This window comes from Zosterops lateralis (genome assembly GCF_965231275.1).
Source record: "Zosterops lateralis genome assembly, chromosome: 6".
Lineage (NCBI taxonomy): Eukaryota > Metazoa > Chordata > Aves > Passeriformes > Zosteropidae > Zosterops > Zosterops lateralis.
Window position 1 is genome coordinate 41,130,514 of NC_139761.1, and position 18,367 is coordinate 41,148,880.

An 18,367-nucleotide genomic window follows, 5' to 3' on the forward strand; every position below is an offset into this window, starting at 1 on the left:
GTTATTTGTGCTCTTTTAATGGTTTTCAGTTTCAAGGATCAAGGGATAAATCACTTCTCAACAAGCCAAGGGCTGATATTGACTTGTCAGAAATGCCTTTCAATGCCACCACCATTAATGCCAACCCCTTTCCCCTCTGGTTATCCCTTTACCACTAGCCAGCTGATATCCAGTGCTAATTACATAATCACAGAATCAGCTAGGTTGGAAAAGGCCTTTGAGATCATCAAATGCAACCTATGACCTAACACCACCTTGTCAGCTAAATCATGGCACTAAGTGCTACATCCAGTCTTTTCTTAAACACCTCTAGGTACAATGACTCCACCACATCCCTGGGCATCCCATTCCAATATCCAATCACCCCTTCTGTGAAAAACTTCTTCCTGATGTCCTTGTTCCTAAAAAGAGGATACATACACAGTATTCAGTTATCCCACCTCTGAAATTCTAGTGCCGTTTTAGTTTGAGGTCTATCCACTGGCCATCCCTAAGAGCCATGCCCAATCCTGCACTGTGGACAGTGCCAGAGGCTCCAGGTTCCTCCAAATGGAAAGGTTTTTGGTGCCATGAGTAGTGATGGCACTCAGGTGTGTGACAGCTTTCTGTGTGCTGCATAGGGCACCTCTGATCTCATGGATTTACGTATGGAAGCACATGGAAATGAGTGCACAGGGCACGCACTAAGTGCGCACGTTTCTGTACAGTACATGGAGCTGTGTATTTGTGTCGGATAAATATTGATGCAACAGTTTTCTCTGCAGCTCAGTCTGGCCACAGCATCCCCAGACTGCAAGGAGTCTTTGTCTTGAGCTGGCAGCTCTGGCTTTGGCAAGGGCCAGATGAATCTGCTCCAGCAGCACAGCCACCCCGCTGCAAAACTGGGCTGGAGGCTGCTGCTCTCATGGAGCTGCTTGTGCAGCTCATCTTCTGCTGCACACAAAAGGCTGTCGTATTCTTTGGAAGACAAACCCTATGCCATGAGGACACATTTTGCATTCAGCATATGCATGTAGCACCAGGGTAAACAAAGCTGTAGGTTTGTGTTTGTGCACTCAAGCAAGAGTGCATGGGATGTGCTGGATTTGTGTTCCAGTATCTGTAAGTGGTGGGTAAAACAAGAGGGCCTTGTGGTAGGTTGTAATCCGTGTTTTACCAGGTGTGGGCTTGTGTGGGTGTTTAGGTATGTTTGCAGGTGGCTGGAGGATCTCCAAGGAGCAGTTAGAGCAGCTGAGGCTGGCGCTGTATTAATCATGCTATGAAAGCAAGACAAAGGGGTCAGAGCTCTTCCTAAGCTTTCACCAGGTTAAAGCATCCACAAAGGCAGGCAGGACAGAGGCATGCTGAACGTAGATGTCTGCATGGGAAGACTTTAACCAGACCTGTGGCCCCATGAGTGAGCAGCATGCACCCCCAGGACAGGAGAGTGTCTGTGCCTGTGCTGCGGGATTCTCCCATGTTTGCACACAGCCTCCCACTACACATCAGGTGCTCCTGCCTTTTGCCATAGCAAGGGAGCCCTAAAGCTTTCCTAATATAGCAGCATTAAATAAAAAGTCTCAACAATGGGTTTTTTTAAGTCTAAAGGTTCTGACAGAGGCACTCGAACAGTTTTACAGGAGTAATTGCAAAGGTTACCTCAGTCCTCTGTCTCTGCTGATGTGCGGCAGCAGCGTTTCCTTCCAGCCCTCTGCCTTCACACCAGGCTCTCTTTGCTGGACCTGAAATCAGCAGTGGCTCTAAGAGGTAGATGCAAGAGCAATTCCTCCCTGAAAATTGCTGTCTCCCAGGTGAAAGAAACAAAAACAGAACATTGTGAAAATTTGACTTTATCTGTCACTTGGACATCTCCAGATGCCCTTTTTCCCAGGTGACCCCCCCTCAAAACGGTCCATCTGCTTCTCCCCCGTAACAGCAACCTTCTTGGCAGCACTGCCACAGGAGTCTTGCACTGGCTCAGGGTGGGGAATGGGATGCCCTTATCCACTGCAGCCAAGAGAAGGGCAGCGTCAGGCCACAGAGCCGTGCCTCCCAGGAGTCTCTGCTGCAGTACAGGCACAATTAGATTTTTCCAGTTTTAATCAAAAGCAGGCATTTAAGCTGGTAAAGAAAACTCAAGAGAGCAGAAAAAAATATACAAGCAATTTCCTGGCCAAAGGAAAAGAGATAAACTCCACAGCATTTTGATAGGAAATATTTACTTAATATTTTTATTTAATTCTGTGTGCTATGGCAGTCAGAGATAGGATGAGAGATCTCCATAATGCATCAAGTGTGACATAGAGGTTTTTTCAGGCACACACAAGGTGAAGCACGTGGAAGGCCTGATTCTGGCTGAGGCTGCACCATGGGAACTGTGAAATAAGGCTGGGGATGAGGGGAGAAGCCTCATCCCTGTCCTGGGCACAGGCATCCCTGACCCAGTCTGCCTATGTGATTCTCTCATCTCATTAGATGGAAGCTGTTGGCCAGGACACTGCTGTGAGAGCTGCTTTCAAATCAGTGCCATCAACTAGCAGAGAGAGGTGGTAAAAATAACCCCTACTTGGAGAACCACAATGTACTTACAAGCTGCTAAGGAGGCTGAGCCTGATGTGCTGTCCCACTTGAGCAGGCATCAGGCCGAGAGAGGGATAGCAAAATGGAAAAAGTGAATCTGCTGGGGTACAGAGACAAGCAGTCTCTGGGCTGTAAATCAGAGCTGAGAGCACAGGGAAGACAGTGGAGAAGCAGGCAGGCAGTGCAAACACTAAGCAGAGTTACAGCTTTCCTTGGTTTGTTCGTTTGGGATGATGGCAAAAAAGGAACAGAACATTGTGTGATGGATGGGGCATACGGCTGTGGGAAGAGGTGCTCAGCTCTCCAGTCTCAGCACTGCATCCTCAGGGCAGGTTATATTCAGCTAGGAACATTAACAAACCAGAGCTTTACGAAACAAAATGTACTTGGGAAAAGCTGTGCTAAGAATTGTGTCAACCGTATTTGTATTTTGAGGAACACACAGCTGAAAAAGATAGCTTGCTGTGGGCTGGACAGCACATACTCCTTTAACAACCCCAAATTGGTGTTTCACAGGGACAGAATTGCAGAAGGTGCGAGAAAATAGTCCCCAAAGATCCGGAGTCTTGTCCTCCTTTCAACACAGCCCTGCCAACGTGCAGGGAACGAACTGGGACAGCCCAGGAGAAGCTTGGCCCAGACCCCAGTCAGCAGCAAGCCCAATGAAGCCCAGAGGAGCCAGCTTGCTGCAGTCTGGCCTGGTGGGTTTTCCTTACAGACCTTGGGTCCAGCATTGTCTTAAGAGGTTCACAAGGCAGCATGTTGAAAGCTTCAGGTCACAGAAGCCTGAGTTGAATTTGATGATCCTGGTGTATCACTTTGAAATCAGCATATTCTGTTATTCTATGATTCTATAAGCGTTAAAGTTCGGCAGGATCCAGAGGACTCCTCACAGCCTGTGGATGTGGGCCAGGGAGCTCTGACACTTCCTTCTTTAATGTCATCTAGTGTGTTTAAAACCTGAACAATATTTTAAATAAAGAAAACCCTGAAGGCCCTGTCAGAGAAGTGCAAACAGTTCCTGCAGGAAGCCAACAAGACCTCCCAGGTCCAGGGGTTTCCATAGGGAATTCTGCTCCTGCCCATGGTGCACCAGAGGCCACTACAAACAGCAGTAGCCTTTCTCTTCAGCCTGCCTCCCACTCAGATGGTCCTGACCCTCTGAGACTGTAAATCTATTCTAAAATGCAAGGAAGCCACAGGCACAGGTCTCCGGGGGAAGCTAAGCAAGAATGGGGCTTGGAAAGCTCTGAGCAGAAGGGTTCAATAGGTTCAGCAACACAAGGACCTTCTCCAGATTTTCACAAGCTTGGTCAAGCCTAGCAGATAAGAAGCAGGAAATACGTCAAGCCAAGCTACAGAGATCAGCCAAGACCTTCACACGTGTGTGAGTTTGTTTGTGCAGGAAGCTGGGGCATCACACAGTGATAAGGGATTTCAGCCCACAGTACATGAGCTAAGAATGTACTTGATAAAAATAGGCACTACACATTTGATAACAGCAGGGAAAAGCACAGTCCCAGCTTTTCACGTACAATCCCAGTCTACCTGTTATTATTGTCTGGGCTCCAGCAGCCAACCCTGAGCCAAATTCTGGGATGATTTATTCCTCACTCAGTATCATTCCATTTATTGAGTGGAATTACTTAGCCATTGCAAAATTTGGCCCAATTATTTTATTTGGACATCTTTTTAATCTTGCCCCTGAAATGTTAACCCTGCAGCTTATGAAAATAACCATTTTCTCTAGCAGGACCAACATGGCATTTGGAAAAGAACCATATGCTAGAACTCAAATTCTGCTCTATTTAGGTATGTTCTGGAGGTGGTGCTGATGCGCACTTGAAGATCAGTCTCCAAGTGCCTACGCAGGAATTAAACACAGGATAGGAGATAAAGCTCATGTCCAGGGGGACACAGACATGGCAGAACGTGAACATAGATCTTGGCTTTCCTCTCATGAATCTGAATTTTCTAATTGCTTGAAAACAGACAAACCTGTCAGCACAGACACACAGAAATGCACACACTGGGCATGGCATTGCCAGGAGAGCAGAGAGGGGCGGCACAGGGACAGGCAACCTCTCACTTCAGCCCACCCCTGACTGTGCCCTGCCAGCTGGGGGGTCAGTGCAACCAGCCTTGGGGGGGTCTTGGCTCCTAACAAAACTTTCCCTCAGTTTTTGGTGTAACACAGCATTTGTGCAGCAAACACCACAGCCTTGAACACTTCCTTCCATGGCAGGTACCTATAATGCTCTTGGAGGGACCATGGCAGCACTAGCTCCCTGCTGGATTCCTGCTGGATTCCTGGAGCTATGTGGGCAAGGAGCTGTTGCTTCACCACAGCCACAAAAATTTCCACAGACAAGAGTTTTCCACCACCACTGGGGGAGCATTGGCAGGGGATCAGCACCCTGACCTGCCCTTGCTCTGCCCGGACAGACAGCTGTGGGTACCACACAGGATGGGCCAGGCAGATGGACTTTCCCTGGAGAAGTGCAGGCAGCCAGTACAGCTGGGCAAGAGCTCAGAGGTGTCAGAGACTGCTGCCATTTGGATAAAAGTCCCTCATCCCGGTTGTAATTGTGGTCATGTGCAGAGGCTGCAGGGAAGCACTAGTGTATCACTCAAGAGTACCCACCTGGCTTTTGGACACAGTGGTTTGGAGACCCTCTGTCCCCAATCCTCATATGATCACTACTAGCTCTGCATAAACCTGTCTCCTAGGAATCTGCCTAACTGCATTTTGAGTGGGCTGGTCCTTCTGGCATCTTTGAATCTTTGAATTTTGGGAATCTGTTACTCATTGTGCAAAAGAAGTATTTCCTTTTGTTTGTCCTGTTATTCGTTGAACAAAAGAAATATTTCCTTTTGATTGTCCTAAGCCTGATATCCCATAACTTATACACTGCTCCAGCTTTTGTACTCTCAGAAATTATTAAGAAGATCCTTATTGATCTTCAAAAACCATTTCTGTATCTCCCTCCTTTCTTTACATTTGTTTGTTTTTTGTTTTTTTTTTTTTTTTTTGTTTTTTTTTTTTTTTTCTAAACTAAAAGGTTTTACTGTTAAATTTCTGTTCAACAGCAGGAAATATAGATTTTTTTAAAATATTTTTCTTTTTAAATTACTAGGCCTAAAAAGAATATTCACGATATTACACCAATATAATTTTAGATGGTTGCTAGATTAGGATTTTTGCTTTGGTCTAGATTTCTTTCTGTCATGGCTTAACCCCAAAAAAGATACCAAGACCCACACAGCCACTCACTCACTCCCCACCCACAGGTTTGTGGGGAGAATTGAAAGGGTAAAAGCTGGAAAACTGGTGAGTTCAGATAAAGACAGTTGAATAGGGAGAGCAAAAGCCACACATACAAGCAAAGCAAAGCAAGGACTTAATTCACTGTTCCCTGTGGACAAGCAGGTGTTCAGCTATCTCCAGGGGAGTGGGGCCTTATCATGTGTAATTGTTACTTGGGAAGACAAACACCATCACTCCAAACATCCCCCTCTTCCTCCTTCTTCCCTCCTTTACATACTTAGCCATATGGGCTGGAATATCCTTTGGTGGGCTGGGATCACCTGTCCTGGCTGTGTCTCCTCCCAGCCTCCCATGCACTCCCAGCCTCCTCCCCAGCATGGCAGCATGGAAAGCACAAAAGGCCTTGGCTCTGTGTGAGCCCTGCTCAGCAGTAACGAAAACATCTCTGTATTATCAACCCCGTGCTCAGCACAAATCCAAAGCACAGCCTCATACCAGACACTATGAAGAAAGTTACCTCTACCCCAGTCAAAACCAGCACACTTTCCTAACAATTGTCAACATCCTTATCACTTAGTTGCTGAGCAGCAAGTTGACTTCAGACTACCTGCAATGATTTCAGCTTTTTTTTTTCCATCAATAATTGCTCTTATAAACTACTTTAGTATTGAATATATAGTCAAATATTCCTAATATACAGTGTTCCATGAAACAGAGTTAGATTTTATGATATTGTCTTATTCTCCTTGAGTGTTCACTTTAGTCTCCATTCAGCCAGGGATCCAAAGACTTTCTAGTGAGCATAGAACATATCTCTTTCAATATGTTTGCAAAAGCTTATAGCAGAAAATTCTAGCCTTTTACAAGCAATTCTTCAAAATTTTTTTTTAAGCATGTCTCTTTAGGATTTCATATTTAACATCCCAGTATTTATGATCCATTCTGTTTTCCCCCTTTGGACATGACTTATACTTTCTGTAGGATATCTTTTTACTTCTAATAATATTCTTTCATCTACTATTTAACTATGCTAGCTATTTTTATTCTTTTTGAAAAGTCTTTCTGGTAGTTTATCCATTTATCATGGACTCCTAATATCCAGAGCCTAGATATCCTCAAGCTTTTTTTACTCTTTTGAGTTCTTTTAATTTTCATCCTTGAAGCTCAGAGTTTAATGCAGAGGATGGGGGCAGGGAAGATTCACCCTACAGAGCTAAAAAATTTGAATGCTTGATTATCTCTATTGCAAAGTGCCTCTTCATTGCATTTGTACATTCACTGAGCAAAATCAAGAGCTCACTGCAGCTTGTGGGTGCTCAGACTTGTTGCTCTGGGAAGTGCTGCTTAAAATAGTACAAAACCAGCACCACTATCATGCCCTTTTGTAATATTTACTCAGTCTGTGACAAGTTAAGTGAAACCTCTTGTTACTGCTTTTTTGGCTACCTTTGCACCCTGTCTTTCTGTCAGAATAGCTCATTCATTGCAGCATCTCCTCTGGGTGCTCAGTTTTGGAACCTGGCCATATACAGAGACTATGGAGAGAGGACAGTTCTCCCTGAAAGGACTCTGTCTGACTTGCTGGCACTATTACCTGAGGTTTTCCTTCATGGTTGACCTAGTCAGCCACCAAGCATTTTGATGTCCAGCTGGTCAGCTCCTTTCCATTAAGCCCCTCAAGCAGTCACATTTCAGCTAGGGGACAACGCTGCTCTCTTCCTGCAGATGTTTACAGGAAGCCTTCCTTCCTCCCTGATTCAGATTCACATTCAGGCCGACAAAACAGGCCCTTTTCTAGTGTAGAGACACCATGGGATCCCTGCATGGCAGAAGAAGGAAAGACAGAGGTCTCGGGTTCCTGAGCAAGGGACACCTGAGAAGGCCACACGCAATCCCAGTAATGTGTAAATACCATTCATCAGCTTCCTCAGCCTGAAATCCAGTTCACCAGCAGTGGCAGAACACTGTTTTCTCCCCAGTTCTTATAAATATCTACTGAGCAGCGAAAACAAAGGTTTGTGTCCCCAGTGAGCAAGTGCTTTTGGCCAGCCAGCAGGTGAAATGGTTTTATATTGAAAAGCTCAGGTTTAGGTTGGATATTAGAAAGAAATTATTTAATGTGAGAAATTATTTACTTTCTAATATCTACTGGATATTATAAAGAATTATTTACTGGTGGGAGCCTGGAACTGGTTGCCCAGAGGAGTTGTAGATGCCCCATCCCTGAAAATGTTGAAGGCCAGGTTGAATGGGGCAATCTGGTCTAGTGGAAGATGTCCCCGCCCAAGGCAGAGCAGATGGAACTGAATGATCTTTAAGGTCTCTTCCAAACCAAGCCATTCCATGACTCTATGACTGTGGCCCAGAGGGGCTTGGACTCTGTGCCAGGCTCTCCAGAAAAGAAAAGCAAAGAAAAGCAAAGCCTGCTTCCTTGGCACAGGTGACCTCCCCAAACAGCTGAGGCTTTATAAACCCCGACATCACATTGCTGGGCATTTGTCCTCTGAATAAATCCACGCCCTTCCCATTTGCCAACCAAACATATCTGCCATGGCTGCAAACCAAAAGATCTCCATCTGCATGGATTAATGAACCAAGCCTCATAAATGTCCAGCTCTCCTACATGGAAACTGAGGTCCAGAGAGAAGCAGTTTTCTCAGGGTCCGGCAGTGCATCACTAGCAAGATCAGGACCAGCACTCACTTCCCTGACCCATCTCCCTTCATCTGTCCCTGAAAACACGAGACCATTTTCTGACCCTGAACAAGAAGTAAGCCCTGGGAGGCCCAGCTGTCAGTGTCCTTGCTCTGAGACCTGGAGCACCTTGGCATCTAAAGCTAAGCAGAAATCTCTGCAATCCTGCCACCTTCCCTGTTTTGCTTGCTTGCTTCATCTGAATGGTTAAAATACACAGGGACATGATATCTGGGAGTAAACACACACATAGACACAGTCACAAAATTCATAACTAAACTCATAAAACTAATGGATTTCTTATTTTGGTTTGATTTTCTGGGAAAAGGAGGAGTTGGTAGATAACTTCCACATTTATTTCAGGAAAAAGAACCAAAATGTCACAGGAAAAGAGCAATATGCTTCAGAACTTGTAAAAGCAGGCAAAACTTCATTCTTCAGTTCATTTCATTGGATCCCAAGGGTGCTACTAACAGAAGTTGATTAAAACCAGGCTCTTGTTCGCTGTCTTAGGCAGGCAGGCCACATCCAATGTTGCTCTGAGTTTGAGTATTTTTGTCTTCACTCCTCAAATGACAGAGCTGTGTCCTTCCAGTTTTCTGTGCTACTGCGTCTTTCTGCCCCTTCAAAACCCAACCATCTAATCTGCCTCTAAAGCACAGGGAACTTCACAGCATACTTTCCCAGTCAGTCACTTACAGCTGAAATGCATCCAACTTCCCTTAACAGCAAATGTTTAACAGTAAGCATGAGTGATAACCTATGTGTCCAGTGCTGCTTTCCTTCTGCTTGCTTTTACATAGGGAACAGTGGAAAAACCATGTTACCTTGCTGAATTTCCCCTAAAACATTTGAGTCATCAGACTGCAGACTCCCTCAGACATTAGAGGTTGTTGTGAAAAGAGCCTGAAATGTATCTTTAACCATCACGGTCAGGACCTCCAAATATTTCTCCAAGGGAAAACTCTCACTTGCAAGAATCCAAGATTAAAAGTAACAAGCACATAAACATCCTTCACATGGTTTTGTATTAGCCAAGAGCTGTTTCACAAGCAAGCTATGCTGGCTTTCTCCCTTCTCACCAGTCCCCTTCTCTCTTGCCCAAGAAAGGTCATTTTCTTCACAAAGAAGGAAAAAAACCAACCCCACTTCTACAGCAACAGTGTTTTAAATCACGCTAAGGGAGAAAACTTCCCTTTCATCAGTTCCTAATAAATAACTTCAACCTCTTCAATGCAAGCATTTCCAAACAAAGAATCTCTCTTTAAGACAGAGTAATAAATTACTGAGGTAGATCTTGTTTTATTTGAAATCAGATCCAGGTGAACCTCAGCTTGGTTTCAAAATAAGTCTTCTGCAGTCTCATATTAGTATGGACAGACAGAGGAGACAAAGGAAGCCCTTTCCTCTCTTGCTCCAGTTTCCCCAGCTTTTCATCATTGCTGCTGTTGAGTCCCACTCCACGTGGCTGAAGGGAACAGATGTCCCAGCCAAGTGCACATATATCATCCACACTCCTTCCAAAACACAAGGATAGTTAAAGCTGTGAAAGGGTGTGTGAAACCTCAGAGGATCCTGGGCATGATGGAGCAGGGGAGAAGTGTCTTGGACATTTCAATCCCAGTCCAGAACCATGCTCAGCAACATCAGTAAATACTATGAATGCAACAAGGAGCAAATCCAGACTGACTCCTGGGTACAGCTGAACCAAAGCCAATCTGACACCAGCGCAGCCAAAATCAGGATCTGTCCCTAAGCTATTTGTAATATACCATGAGATTTACTAACACAGGAGTCACGAATGCATAATTACCAAGTACACATTTAATAGCCTTAAAGCTAATACTCTGGCACAAAAAACTATTACATGATTCTGATTTCACAGCTCTTAGTTTTGCAGGAAGTATTTCCTTCTCCCCTGCTACCAGTTAAGCAATTGCACTGCCAATTAAAAATCTGGAAGTGCTTTGTCGTACAGTCAAAGGTTGGCCTGCTCTGCTACCAGCAGCACTCACTCCAGACTACACAGACCAGGCACAGGGACACAGGCACATATACATGAGGCAAGATGCTGCTTGAGAATTAATTAATTCCCACAATTAATTAATTCTTCCAAAGTCAGTTACTTGAATTCAAGCTACTCAAGGAGAAGACCTCACACTACTTGATAAAGCACTCAGGGTTGACCTGGTGACCTCCCTGTCCTGTACGCTGGCCTCCTATTTCAGGAGAAGGGAGATCTTCTTGCTGTGTTGTTACTGAACACCTGATTATTTTCTGCTCAGCATGTAATATTGCCTCTTTCCAGCTTAAAAAATACCCTAAAGTTAGGAGCCAGCCTTGCTGAAACACTACTTGCAGCTTGCACACTCTATTTAAGGGGGCTGTGAAAAGTCAAACTGTAAATCCAGAGCACCATCATTGCACAAACAGTCTGAGCTCTGCTCAGGGATTTCAGGCTTATCTGCACCTCCCCAAGGTGTTTTTCCCCCAATGCAAGCCCAATGTACAAAAGACAGCCCAGGCTGAGCCATGCCATGGGAGCTGAGGCTCAAACAAGGTTTGATGCAGTCTGGAAAGCCATGCTGGTCTCTCTGGTGGTGGCTCAAAAGCCTAAGATGAGGGGCCCTGGAGGCTGAGGTCCCCACACACTACCAGAGAGCCAAACCTCGTGGAAGGCAGCCAGCAAACTGCTGGCACTGCTGACATTTGAGAAACCACAGCAACCAGATTTGCTAGAGCTCACTCATCAGCCTCTCTTACACTGCAATTTGTCTGCTGTCAGCCCAACAATTAAATAGATGCCTCGGTTTGTGTTTTGTCCCGTGGCTCTGCTGTCACTTTGGAGGTTAGAAAACAACAGTGTGGTGCCTCTTACCAACAGCAGTGCCCCAGTCTGCCCACTGTGCTCCTGCAGGCCAGATCCCCAGCACTGGTAAGGTTCATCATTAACCAGGTCCTAAAGCAAATGCATTTTCAGGATCCCAGCACAAAATCCTGCAGGAATTGCAAGCACCTTCTCATATTTGTTCCTGATAACAGCTCCACTCTGAAGTGTTGCCAGTAAATTATTTGAAGCCAAGGGGTGAGAGAAGTTATGCAAGAGCAGAACCAGTACATATACAGCAAGGAAAGGAGATTTTCCTCAGCCTCTTGAGATGGACACTAAATTTCACCCAGAAATGCTCCATTAACTACTGACAAACTTAGCTAAAATGATTGCAAAAAGAATGGAAAAGTCTTTCTTAGAAAATGAACAGAGAAGATTTTTTTTTTTTCCTGATGCTGGTAGAGCAATGATACTGCACTGTTCACAGATCCCCTCTACACTGATCAGCCCAAAATAAGGCATGGAGGTGCAGATCCACGATGAGCTTTACAGTAACACAGCATTTAAAAACAAGCAAGGGGAGAAATGCTGACAGGCATGGAGGGGAGTGGATACAAAACAGAAAGAGAATAAAATAATTGCTTTCAAGTTCAAGTTTTTACTGACCGGACGAGCCTCTTGCCATGAGGACAGAATGATTTACACATAAAGTGATATGAGAATAACAGGCAGTCCTATTAAAGACAAATTTTCCTGTGCAATTTCCTGTAATTTGGAAAAATAGCACTGAAGACACCCTCGGAGTGCTCAGTCTCACATCTGCCCTGAGACACGTCCTACTGCATCATGAGCATTTGACTTCCAGCTCCTTCCTGTGCAGACATGGAATGCTCATGCCTACTCACTGCCATGCCAAGCATCACTGTAAGTGGCATCTGTTGGATGCTTTTAAGCTGTGAATTGCTGAAAGGAAATGTACAGCCCACATCTCAAGCCTAGGGAGCGGATGACAGACTCAAACCCCTTTGATACAGTCATTACCCTTGCTAAAGTGAATGTAATAAGTCTTCCTGCAATCCTTACAGGACAGATAGACACAATAGTCATGATGCTAAAAAGTACTGCACAAGAAACCTTCAAAATTAGCAGCACAGGAAGACTGGGAGGGAGGTTTATTTTTCCAGCTGCATTCAGGAAGGCCTCTCTAGGACATAGCTAAATCACCCTGGCTTTTCACCCTTTCGCCTTGATTGCAACTGTTTGGAAGATAAACACTAGCCTATCTTTAGCATTGGCATCTCCCATGTTATTCACTCTGAAATGGAACAGAAAAATGTCAACAAAGAAGAGTGAAGTGAAACTCATTTATTCAGCCTAACCACTGGAATATGACATTTTCCTCAAACACACTAGCACAGATTTTCAAATACTCTTTGTAGATGTGTTAACATCTACATTCATCTCTTGAAACAGAAAAAAGAACGCAGCTATTCTCACCCTTCCAGGAAGTGAGTGCCCAGTGCTCTGCTGCTGGCTGGTGCAGCACAGCTGCACGCTGAAGGAGGGGTGGCAACAGCAATGGTAAAAGGTCTGCTAGCAACCCCAGCTGCTAAACAAAAATTAGGAGTAGGGACAAGGATCATGTGTTCACAGCCTCTTCAAGCTACCCCACACTTAGTGTATCACAGGGATTTGTACCAGACCTCAAAGCAAACTGAAAAGTAGCCTAAAATCTGCTGTGTGGGAAGGATGCTATACAATCTCTGAAAATCTTACAGAACTTCTTAGCTGCGTGCATTATGCACCATGTAGGCACATGGCTAGAGAGTTCCCACATGATGTCTGCAGATGTTGCAAACCCTTTCCCAAACTCAGAACTCCCAGAATGGAAGCACTGTTAGGATTTGTAGAGGAAAATTAGCCCAGCTGCTGGTAACTGATTATGTCTTACTGATTACAGTTTGTCTGCCTGACTGAAAGTTGTTCTGAAGGTCAAGTTGCTTTGCTTGGTGCATAGATGTTATGTATATGTGTACCATGCAGAGAAAGAAGCCATGAGGGTCTGACTGCAAAGGGAGAAAAGCTGTTTCACAGGCTGCATGCAGGGAGACACATGGGGTCATTTAACTGATTTTTATGCGGTTGGGTCAGAGTCCAACCTGTTTCCTTACCTGCTGAATTGCTTGCACAACCTTCCCCTGGTGCTGGAGGTCAGCTGGAGGTGCTGGTACTGCAAGGGAGATGTGAAGGACCTGTCCAAAAACAAGCCACATCCCATGCCCCTGGATTTTCCTCAGCTTTAAGCTAGAAAGAGACAAGCTTCAGTTTTGCTGCAGCTGGGAGCCAGTCTCATGGGTCATCTGCTGTACTTCAGTGCCCAGAGCGTAGAAGTCAGTGGTCCTCAGTCCTATCAAGACACCCTGTTCACCAGCACCATGTCCCTCTTCTCCCTCTGCCCCAGTCCTTACCTCTCCATAGTGATCAGTAGGATTGCACCTCAAACCACAACATTAGAAACACAGTAAATCCCCTGAAAATCATACCAGAGAAATATTATCTACAGCTCAGTATCAGCTAATACCTTCTGATAGGGAAGTTTTAATTGCCTGAGGCTTGCCTTGAAGGAAGGTGCTACTGCAGGATTACACTATTAGCACAGGAGTGTTTCAAGAAAATAGAGAAAATACAGGCAGAACATTCCCAGTCCAGGAATAGGTTTTCATTCTGCAGAGAGCTTCAGATGCTCTTCAGTATATATCCCACGGACAGAGAAAATCTTACATGCACCTGCACATACACACATGCAGCAGCCCAACAGAAGCTTCGCTCCTACAAATGTAGCATCATCAAAATCCCCTTATTTTAAACTCCAAGAAAAACATGTCCACATAGTACCAATTGTTCTAGTAAATAAAACTGCATAAACTAGTAAATTCTAACCAATTACCAAAACTGTCTGCAACACTAAATAATTTATGGGGCAGAAGGGGAAGGGGAGAAGGACAAAACCAACTTGGATGAAAATAGAAACTGTATACGCATTTCTGTGAATGCAAGAGGCTTGCCCAGTTGAATTAAGGATCTTGGGCACTAGTTATAAATGTTCTTCAAACCTCAATTCAGGTTAATACAAAGATCTCAAAGAAGTAAATAAAGTAGTTAAAATTAGTCTAACTTGACTTTTGTCTCATTAGTTTATCCTTGAGAGTACAGCCTGCAGAACCTCTTTGAGCATCCCCGAGAAAAGCATTGCTGGCTCTGCACCAGCTACCGACAGCTTTTAAACCCCTTTACCCCTCAAAGCTGAACAAGGACAGTCAGATCCCTGAAATAAGGACAGCCCAGTAAGTACTGTGCAAATATATCAGATTTATTACTCTTTTATGGAAATAATAACAGACATTCAGGTAGAAACATATTAAATTAATGCAGTCAACAGTTTAAATGCAAAAATAAATATAAAGTCCAGCAGCTCAATGCATCTAAAACAGCTCATTTCTTCTAACGAATAGAAAAAGATTTTTTTTTCTTTTTTTCGTCTTTTAAACGGTGAGTTTCATACAATCAAATAGAAACGAAGGTACAAGCGCTTTCTTAGAAAACATCCCGAGCCGGCGCTCCTGTGCCGGGGGCGGCTCCTGCGGTCAGTCCGTGCGGCCGAGCCGGGCCGGGTCCCGCCGAACCGAACCGAACCGGGCCGAGCCGGGCCGAACCGGGCCGGGTCCCCCTCAGAGGGCCGAGTCCGAGTCGCTGGAGTCGAGGCTGTTGCGGAGGCGGCAGCTGCCCAGGCGGTCCCGCTGGAGGCAGAGGTTCTGGGTGCTCCGCCGCAGGCACTCCAGCGACTGCAGGAAGGACTTCTTGGCCTTCTCCTCTTCCATGGGGGACACCCCCTCCTCCTCCACCTCCTGGATCTCGTCGAAAGTCACCGGCTGCGTCTTGAAGCGGGACTGGCGCGGCCGGCGCAGTTTGCCCTTGGGGGTCTTGGCGGGGCGGGCGGGCGGCGGGAACTCCTGGGCCACGCAGACGAAGTGCGGCATCACCGCCTGGTAGCTGGAGCAGATGCCCATCAGCTCGGCCGGCTTGGCGGCCATCCTGCCGCCCGCGGGGGAGCCCTCGGCGGGGGCCGGGGCCGGCGGAGCGGGGCGCGCTGCCTCGGCCGTGCCGGGCTCGGGGGCTCCGGCGGGCGGCGGGGCGGGGGCGGGCCCCGCGGGGCGCTGCGGGTCCGTGCGGAGCGGAGCGGAGCGGACCGCCGCTATCCGGAGAGACGCGCGGAGCGGAGCGGAGCGGAGCGCTGCGGTAGCCGGCGAGCGGAGAGGCGCAGCACGGCCGGGAGCGGAGAGAAGCGCTGCGGTACCCGGCGGTACCCGGCGAGCGGGGCGGCGCGGAGAGGCGCAGCACGGCCGGGAGCGGAGCGCGGGGTGTGCAGCGTTCCCTCCCCGCCGCCTCAGCAGAGCCGCTGCCCCAGCACCCCGGGCCCGCTATATAGGCCGGCGGGGCCCCGCGGGAGCATGCTCAGACGGCAGCGTGCTCAGACAGACGGCAGCGCCGGGGCCGCACGGAGCCCACTCGCGGCCGGCCGGGCTCTCCGCTCCGCTCCCCGCCGCATGACGTGTCCCCACCGCCGCCCCCGCCCGCCGGAGCGGGGGGGTCCCTGGAGCCCGGCCCGGGGGGGCCATCCCGTCCTGCCCCATCGCCCCCTCCCGCCTCCTCTCCCCTCAGCCTCCAGGGCATCCCTCTCCTGCCCCGCGGCTCCCAGTGGAGCTGGGACTGCCACAGCGGTACTTCAGCTTTCCGCGTCTCACCGCGCTGCTTTTTTATCAATACCCTGCTCTCTGTGGCTATGAAAGAGAACAGGCAGACCCCTCAGGTCAGCTTTCGGCTGATGGTTACCTGTCAGTCACAAACCCACGGTTAAAGGAAGCTCCGAGGCAAGCCCCAATCTGAATACCCTGATGGTACAGTGACCCAGATCTAAACTGCAGAGATCACACGGAATGGACCCAAGCAAACAGAGTGAGCAAGCCGGACTCCGGGATCTTGTTCCCAAGTCTGCCATCTCTAACGCAGCTTAAATACCTCCTTCAGTGAAACTCCCCTTTTTTTCCCTTTTAGAAGGAATCCTAAAATTTTCCATTCCCTGTGGGCTCTGTGGTGCTTCTTTGATATGATGCAGAATCAGATGCTCAGCCAGAAAATGGCATACAAATATTACTGAGCTGAAACAAAAGCTTGCAAATAGTGACAGCTGGAACCACGCTTTAAAGCCGTGCCTGCCATCACTCCCAGTGATGGAAAAACCCAACAGCATAAGAAAAAACATATGATAGGAACAGGAAAGGAGCTAGAGGGAGGAGGAGTAGAAAAGCATGAGGAAGGAAGAGCCTGAAATGGTTAGTCTGTCCCCTCTTCAGGGCTAATACCAGATGATTCCTATAAAGACACTCTCTAGTACAGCTTCACCCACTTGAGGATATTTTTGAAGCTCGGTTGGGAACCGGGGAGGAAGCGGAGGCTTAGCAGCAGTGTCAGGAATTCTGTGATGCTGAGGGGACAAGGACAGTGCACTCAGGGCCCCGAGGTTTGCCAAGCAGTCAGTCACTCAGTACCCCCGTGCTCAGTGTGCACACACAGCACAGCACTGCAGTGTGGAGGCACCCAGGGCACTGCCAGCACAGACTGTCAATGGAATCTACACTTACCCCAGCACTTACCCTGGTCTGTGCCCAAGCTAGGGCACCTGCAGCCAAGTGTGAGTTTATTGTGTCTTGCCATGAAACACATTATTTGTGCAGAGGAGGACAAATGATCAAGGAAAAAAACCCAGAAGCTTACATGCACAATACATACCTTGTGCCATAGTCCAGCACAGAGAGACGGCCTTGTTTCTGTGAGTTCACCATCAGAAACTCTCAAGCTTGTCTTTGGGTAAGTCTTGGGACTAGTCCCTCCCCTTTTCAAATTGCCTTGGCAGTGGCAATGTTTCAGGACCTGCACTGGAAGCAAACCATTTTAATTACAGCCCTGTCTCAAATGGGATCAAATAGAACAAGAACACAGTTTCAGTAGAGAGGAGACCAGAGGCACTTGCTAGTGTGTTTTCAGAAGGTTGGCTGTTTTGCTCCTTGCCAGTGCAAAAGCAGCATTAAGAGCCTTGGCTTTATGAAACACCTGGCTGCAACCTCTTGGCTTCTTGGCTCCCCAAGGCATCTTTAGGGCCAGAACCAGTTTGAAGCCTTTTTGTTGGGAGATACTATTAACTTAATAAGGGAACATTTTCATATTTGGTCAAATTGAATCATTCCAGCTTGCAGAAGGCTGTGTTTTTTACTGTTTATTTTAGTGGCTAAATTTAGCCCATACATCCCTGCAGTGCAAAACTTTCTCTCCAAAAGCTCAACTTACAACCACTTAAATTCCTGACAACTTGATTCTACAGCACAGCAAAGGCTGAACTCTGTTTCCTCAGTACAGCCCTCCAAGAAGACAAGCCTGATGACCAGCTTGGAGGATTTCTAGGGCTGAGCTTGTCTCTCATGCAGAAACAAGATGACATAGGAGCCTTGTTCTGGCAGTGCAGAAAAACATTGCACATTTATTCAAAGCAAGGTAATTTTAATCTGCTCTAGCCCAAAACTACCCAAGGTTCTGTCAAGAAAAGGTTGGCTGACTTAATATCTGAACTTCAATACATGTCTCAGGACAAACTGCCTGTCTGGTTTCCTACAGAGAGTTCAGTATTAAGGCAAACTCAGGTATGTTTAATACCCTCACATATATAATTATAAAATGCTTTGGGAAATTTCGATGCTGAGATGGAGCAAGATCACCATGGTAATAACTGAGAGGCCTTGAAGATATTATTTGAGAAAATTTAGAAAATACATCCTGTGACATAATCTCCAGAGTTAGATCTCCAAGGTGCTAACATAAAAAAAAATATTTACTCAAGTAGTTTAAATCATGGACTAAATTTCACTTGCTCCCAGCACTGTTGAATGAAAGGAAATGAAATCTTG

General features: G+C 46.6%; 1 protein-coding gene across 1 annotated transcript; it reads right to left on the bottom strand.

Annotated features, from left to right (window-relative positions):
* Positions 1-15,027: 15,027 nt before the first annotated feature.
* Positions 15,028-15,442, bottom strand: LOC310910559 (uncharacterized protein C11orf96 homolog; the record flags this gene model as incomplete). Its single annotated transcript, XM_083863371.1, has 1 exon — positions 15,028-15,442. One exon carries the CDS (start codon positions 15,440-15,442, stop codon positions 15,080-15,082), a length of 363 nt encoding a protein of 120 aa, XP_083719497.1. The 3' UTR covers positions 15,028-15,079.
* Positions 15,443-18,367: the final 2,925 nt, after the last annotated feature.